The sequence below is a fragment of the Hordeum vulgare genome, chromosome 5H, assembly GCF_904849725.1.
Source record: "Hordeum vulgare subsp. vulgare chromosome 5H, MorexV3_pseudomolecules_assembly, whole genome shotgun sequence".
In the NCBI taxonomy this organism is placed as follows: Eukaryota; Viridiplantae; Streptophyta; class Magnoliopsida; order Poales; family Poaceae; genus Hordeum; species Hordeum vulgare.
Genome location: NC_058522.1, coordinates 41823907 through 41830834, shown reverse-complemented (window position 1 = coordinate 41830834; position 6928 = coordinate 41823907). Strand labels below are relative to the sequence as shown.

General features: G+C 51.1%; 1 protein-coding gene across 4 annotated transcripts; it reads right to left on the bottom strand.

The window, feature by feature from the left end:
• Nucleotides 1-499: 499 nt before the first annotated feature.
• On the bottom strand, nt 500-5345 carry LOC123396363 (VAN3-binding protein-like). 4 transcript variants are annotated; one of them, XM_045091317.1, is made up of 7 exons: nt 4914-5345; nt 4365-4478; nt 1802-2195; nt 1407-1709; nt 1253-1302; nt 1102-1159; nt 500-987 (listed from the first exon to the last, which is right to left on the bottom strand). In XM_045091317.1, exons 1-7 carry the CDS (start codon nt 5328-5330, stop codon nt 779-781), a joined length of 1545 nt encoding a protein of 514 aa, XP_044947252.1. In that variant the 5' UTR covers nt 5331-5345; the 3' UTR covers nt 500-778. The 4 variants fall into 4 exon arrangements, with proteins under 4 accessions (XP_044947252.1, XP_044947254.1, XP_044947253.1 ...); XM_045091319.1 differs by having other exon boundaries at nt 1802-2189; XM_045091318.1 differs by having other exon boundaries at nt 4365-4475.
• Between the last annotated feature and the right edge of the window lie 1583 nt (nt 5346-6928).

Below are 6928 nucleotides of genomic sequence, written 5' to 3'. Positions count from 1 at the left end.
GTTCCGCTAATGCTTACGATTCAAACAAAATGGAGTGGTCCTGCCCAAAACTGCCCAACAACAGCCTCATTCAGAGCCATGCCTGGTCCTGCAATCCCTGAATCATCCACAACACAGTTGTGGGTGACAACGGAACGATCCTCCAGCTCCACACCATCATACATAGGTTTAGATAGATGCAGAGTTGTTGTTGCAGACCAACATGGCTCCAATCATCTGCATCCAGAAAAGAGAATGGCCCCAGCAATTCAAGGAGGCAACAGATAAAGTTGGTCTATGTCCTGCCTGGCTCACACCTCTATTTAGCATGTTGATCTTCATTTTCCAGGAGCTAGATTAGATTGGTAGGGGCAGAGATCTTATTAAGGTGCCCATGGCATGGCAATCCAAACCCAGCCCTCTTTTTTGCTTTTGCTTTTGCTTTTGCTTTTGCATTCACCTTGCAGACAGTAGATTCTGCCCAGCCTAGAAAGACAGAATACAGTGACACACAGAGCCATGTTCAGATGTTCTTCCTGTTCCCAAGGTTACTTTGATCAAACATACATGAGGCTACCACGGTTGAATTAGAAACTACCGGCGCTTGGTTTTTGTACTGCCTGCCATTGCCCATTTGCCACACTCAATCAAGTCTAGACCAGAGAGGAGAAGAAACTAAAACTTACAGGAGATCGGAACAAAGAAAACAATAGCAAGAACTACAAGAACACATTTCTACCAAGGTCAATCAATCTGATCACCGCGGGCTGCGCCGCGCTCGATGACACGGCGGCGGCGATCACGCGAAGCGCTTGCGTCCGTCGACGATGGCGAGGAGGCGCGCCACGCCCTTGGTCCACATGTCGTGCTCCCTCTGGCTCGCGCACTCGAACTCGATCACCCGGTGCTCCGCCGTGCGCAGGCCGAAGTAGCGCCGGTGCTCTCCGCCCTCCAGCAGGTGCCGCCCCGGCCACGCCGCCAGGTCCCTGCACACGTCCACCACCACGCCTGTGGGCGCAACCCCGGCGTCAGTGGGTGTCACCAGCAACCATGACAGGGAGACAAAACCACACGGCTAGCCATGGCTGTGTATGTACTGTAGGAGATTGCTTGTGCACTTACTCTTCTTCTTCTTGGTTATGGTCCCGGCGACATGCCTGCTCTTCATCTTCAGCATCACCTGCAAAATTTAATGGCCGAAATCACACATCAGTTAAGAGAATAATTATACCTCAATAATATACAAGATCGAGAACAGTGTGAGAAGATGTACCACGCCCGTCCGGTTGATGTACACTGATACAACCTTCCAATGCAACGACCCTGCACATGATCAGCAGCATCAGCCAAGATTCAGAACAGCATCCATCGCCAGAATGGACTGGCGACGGCCGATCATTCGATGTGCCGGAGCACAGGAGCAGTACCTTTGCGGGTGCGCTTGAGGAGCTCGGTGCCGCGGGCGAGCAGCTCTTGGCAGCAGATGCCGAGGAAGTTGTTCTCGTCCTGATCGATCGCCGGCAGGTCGTCGCTGAAGCTGCTGCTGTTGCTGCTGCCCATCTCCTGAACCTTGTGATGTTGCTGCTGCTGCTGCCTCTGGGCGGCGCCATGCTTCTGGCCGTGGCTGTGACCTCCCATTCCCATGGAGCCTTTCTCCACCGGAATCACCGCGGCGACGTTCCACGCCTCCTTCTGCACCCTGGCCCTCAGCGTCGCCGCGCCTCGTAAAGCTGCCGATCAAGAAACGGAAAAACGGTCGTGCCCATGTATTCGCCGATGGCCATGGTGATCAAAGGATTGTGGGGCGGGACGATGGATTCACCAGTGGCGGCGGCGGCAGTGATGGTGACGATGTCGCCGGGAGTCCTGGCGTTGACAGCCGAGCCGACTGCGGCGGCGAGGTGCTCGCGCTCGGCGCCCATGGACTCTGCCGCCTCCACGCACTGCGCGGCGACCAGCGTGGCTGCGGACGCCATCGCCATGTCTGTGCGCGCGTTGCGATCGTCTTTACCGCCGGACCCCGCGGTGGCGGCGGCCGCAGCGGCGACGGCAGCGGCCACGGCGGCAACCGTGACGGCGGCGTGGACCTGCGCGTTGTGCGCCCTGGTCTCCTCCTTCCTCTTCTCCTTCTTGTCCTTGAGCCACCGGCCCACCGTCTTGCTGCCTCCCCGCGGTGGCTGCGCCTTGGGCGTGCTCACCGCTCTGCAAAACTGCATCTTTTTTTTGCCAGAAATTTACTGTTAGCACCATCACTAATCAAATTCCATCTAGTAATAACTGAATCTGCAAATAAATCAAACAAAACATAACACAAGATAATTAAGGGGCTGTTTGGATTGTGACTATCTTTGCCATATCTTACCACATTATTTTTGCCACACTTGTCACACTTGCCTTACTTGAGTTGCTCAAATTGTTAGCCACACATTGGCTTGTCTAAGAAAATCTTGCCACACTTTTTGTGTCTATGACATGTGAGGTTTAGTACTCATTAAAAATGCTTGCCTTAGGTGTGGCTAGAACCAAACACCCACCTAACTTGATCAAACTTGCCTAAGTTAAGTTGTGGCAAAGTGTGACAAGGTGTGGCTAGGAACCAAACAACCCCTAAAATGACTCACATCAATCAATGTTCAAAATTTTGTTCCCAAAACTTTTTGTTCAGTGCCCGAAGGAGGTTGTTTAATAGGAGAACAGTGTGTGCCTGTTCCTAATTAAAAGCACACGCTGTAGCAATGGTTCTTGCACCGCCAAGTGTACACAAATCATTGTTCCTCCACACTGCACAGGATTAATCTAGCCATCTAGGGCATAGATCTAGTTGATGAATTGCCGAGGCGTGCCATAGGTTGCACAACACATCACTGACACGGGACATAATCATGGAGGCACTCCGTGGGGAACAAACAAGACTGTGCACTACAGAAGCTAATACTCTAGTGATTACAAGCGGGGAATGGTAAAAAAGAGTGCATCATTAGATTAGAAGAGAAAGCTGGGGACATGAGAGCACTTGATTAGGGATGAGAAAGGCAGCTAGCTTGCTAGCTAAAGGTCAAAGCGAAGATGGGGCAAGACAAGGGACGCATCCGTAGGCCTGCAAGCTACAGTGTGTGCTGCTTTTCATCCAGAGAGAGAGGGGGCAGCGGGGGCACTGGACGGGTAGCAGTGTTTGCTTGTGGAAGGAGGAGACCAGAGTGGCAGAGAAAGGGCAGAAATGGCAGCCAGAATCAAAGCTTCTTTTGCACAGCAAGCAAGCAAGCGCCGAAGACCATCAAATCGGAGCTACATGGGCACTGCACACAGGACAGAAGGTCACACTCACACCAGCAAGCAAGCAAAGCTCATTTTTTCCTCTCTTCAGTTTGAAATAGTAGTGGCCATCTGCCAACCAGATTTGCCTTAAAAATATTGCCAACCAGATTCGCCTTAAAAATACTGTATTGCTGAATCATTGTGTGTCATGTGATTCTCAATTCCCGTCTGCTGGACCATGACCAAAGCTTGACTTGACTACATGCTTCTTATGCTAGTACAGTGCACACTGAATTCATTCAGTTCACTCACACTTGCTTTGTGTGCTCATCAGTAAAGTGAAGCAAGAATCTTTGGTAAAGAAAGAGGAGGGCATGGAAGGATTATCATCAATAGATATGCTTTCATCGGAATTTAAAGCATCCATGCTCTTGGTCAGGTGATGTGGCCCAATCACCCGGCTTTATTTGCCTGTGCAACAAAGCCCCTGATTCTTTCATTAACCACCATACCATACTGATGCCTGTTAAATGCCTACCAAATTAGAGCAGATGGCATGATCCAGTTGCTAGAGTAGATGTAGTTTTGGTTCTTTTACTGTGACGCTGCTTCATTGGGTGGACGTAAAGGCCACATCGTATTAAATTCATCTACCATATCCGTTTTGTGCAAGAAATGTCTGCCAAGCCTGCAGCCGCAAGCAGTGTTTTTGTTCCAACCAGCCTGACAGGTTGTACTACTAGATAAAACAGAAGAAATTTACAGCTACCCTAAAAACTTAAACTTGTTGTTATTCAAGATTAAATTATGAAACTGATTGTATATCCAGTTCCAAGGGGCAAAAAGAGAGCCTAAATAGAACTACTGTAGAACATAGCAGCAGCGAAGTAACAAGCACACTCAAATTTCACAGAATGATTAAAAGGATTATTATCAACTCTACTCTTTTTGTTTCAGTGAATCGCAGTCAAAACATGAGTACAGGTAAAATCACCTCAAGAAGAACTAGATTATTTTCAGCCTGAACTTAATATTATTATTCCAATTAAAAAGGAAATCGGCGGTTCATCACTTCGTCTAATCTAAAAGAAGAAAAATGCAGAGGGGGAGGATGAGATAGCACTGTATACCCTGCTGTCGTCGATATCCGGCGAGACGGGCGGGCTGTCGGAGAAGGAGCCGCCGCCGTTGAGGGGCCCGCTGCTGTGGGAGAGGCGGCCGGAGGTCAGCGGCGACACCTCCTGCTGCACATCAAAAGAAATGTTAATCACCAGCGCATGATCTCTATTCAAAACGCTGCTAGTTAACTGCAGTAACTAATTGAGAGGGGGGGAAGGGCTGGTCTGATCGAGATCGATGACCAGCACGATTGTAAAAAGAAAAGGGCGTTGTTTTCCTGCCGGAGAAACGGAACAAAAAGACTCTCGTATTTGGATGTTTCCTCTTGTCCTGACGTTATTCCAGGAGTACAGGGGAGCCATGGATCAGGTGACATGAATGAATTGGTCAAATAGAAACAGGATGCGAATGAGCAGATGAAATCAGGCCAAAAAAGGGGATAAGGAACGATCGATTTTAGGGAGGAGGAGGAGAACTGAATCCCAGCCCGATTAAAAAAAGACCGATTTCTGTTTTTTTTTCGTAAAGAAAGAAAGAGAGGGAGTGACCAAGAAACGCACCGAGTGGGACATGATCCGGTCCATGATGAGCTGCGAGGTGGCCGCGGATGCGAAGGAGAAGGAGCTGCCGGTGCCGGTGCCGGCACTCGCGGCGTCGTCGAGCTCCCCGGCGATGTCCTCCGCGATGGCGCCGGCGGCCGGCGCGGCGGCGAACGCGCGGGAGACGTCGGCGGCGGAGGCGCTCCAGGAGCGGGACAGGAACTCCAGCGGATCGCGCTGCGGGTCCGGCGGCAGCCGATCCCCGCCGCCTCTCGCGCTCGCCCTGCCGGAACCGTTCATCGCGGCGGCGGCGGCGGTTGACGGGTGCGTGCGCGTGGGTGGGGCGCGCGGAAAGGTGGTGCGGGGGAGCGAGGAGGAGGTAATGCTGCGGCCTGAGGAGAGTGCCTGGCTTTTTGGGGAGTGGGCGGTTTTATACATGTGTGTGTGTGGGTGTGTCGACTGTCGAGAGGAAGAAGAGAGAGGTGTCCAAGCGTGTGTGTGCATAAAGTTGGTCGTCCCGTTATTTGCAGGCCTTTTTTTCCAGCAGTTTTTGATGATCAGAGTGGAAATTCATTAATGCATGCCTGTTTTGAGGCAGTAACTGCACAATTGAGGATGCTCACATCTCAATTAGTATTAAAAGTTTGAAATGTATTCATGTCTGAATCTTTTTAACACGGTATAATCAAATTCGCCCACGTACACAATCATACACCTACCTCTACGAACGAATGTACTCACATTCTACCCCTCTAACAGCATCTTTAACACGTGCTATACAAGCGCCGCACCGTAAAAAAAGCAGTTTTTAACGCACGCGCAACGCGGCGGCAGCTCCAGCGGACGCGCAAAAACGACGCGCGCGTCATTTCCAATTCAGCGCGTTGGCCGAAACGCAATTCCGCGCCCATTATTTGCTGTGCCGGCTCCCGCGCTCGCTCCTGCTCTCTCCTGCGCTCGCTCTGCATTCTCCTGCGCTCGCTCCGCCGCCCCCATCCGACCGCGCCGCCGCCGCCGCTCGAGCCACCGTTCGGCGCTTCCCCGGGCTATCCCCGCGCCGCCGTCGCCGCCCGCGCCCGCCGGCGACCACTCAAGCGCTTCCCCGGCCTGTCTCCGCTGCGGCCGCCGCCCGCGCCCCCCGGCGACCGTTCAGGCGCTTCCCCGGCCTCCCCGCGGCGCCGCGCTTCCGCCCCACCCCCTCCTAGTCCGGCCGGCCCTCGCGCGCCTCCGACGTCCGAGGAACAGCGCCCGAGCGCTCGCTGCCGCGCCGCGCCCGCAAGGTGTTCAACAAAACGCCTATAAGGTATGTATTGCTTCAAACTTATGAATTTGATGCATGTTTTGAATTGTAGTTTTTATAGTATAGTATTAAACATTGTAGATGAGTTCGTCGTATGCTTCGTATCATGCCATTCGGCGTCCCGCAACACACAATGATCTTCAGAAGGATCTGATTGAAGAGTGGCGGGCATGGTATGGACGACAAAGAGCATGATTTGATTGCATTATTTGTATTGTATTGTTCATGAACTATTGGTTGTGTTTATTGCATTATTTGTTGTACTGAACGATAAACTATTTGTTTGAGTTGTAATAACTATTTATTGTTGATTTATTTTGTTTGTTTGATCGTTTTTCTCCTATTTTTTGAAATGTATATGTGTTTTGTGCCGGTTGCGCGTGCTGCATTTTTGGGTATTGCTGGAGCGGCGCGCGCGCGCTACATTATAGCGCGGCTGTTGGAGCCAGCGTCTATCCCTGCGCTAAACCAGCCGGCGCGCGCGCTGTAAATACATTTTTTAGGCACGGCGCGAAGCGCGGCTGTTGGAGATGCTCTAAGTACAGATTGAGCTCACATAGTTTGCTCCCGATAACGAACATCATTGAAGATTCTGAAATAAATCTAAGAAAATACGAGCATCAATGTAAAATACATATGTCCTCATAACCATTCAACCATATGTTGGTTCGCACTAGCGTCTTAACTTTCAAATCTGGTTTTTTCATTCAATGTATGTTCGTATTTATAGAGAAAA

What these genes read in the sequence shown, in the direction of transcription:
- LOC123396363 (XM_045091317.1), bottom strand. Translation starts at nt 5,330, where the DNA reads ATGTATAAAACCGCCCACTCCCCAAAAAGCCAGGCACTCTCCTCAGGC. An exon ending in CGGATATCGACGACAGCAGG is followed by an intron (nt 2,196 to 4,364) that starts GTATACAGTGCT and finishes GGCAAAAAAAAG; the next exon opens with ATGCAGTTTTGCAGAGCGGT. An exon ending in ACATCAACCGGACGGGCGTG is followed by an intron (nt 1,160 to 1,252) that starts GTACATCTTCTC and finishes TAAATTTTGCAG; the next exon opens with GTGATGCTGAAGATGAAGAG.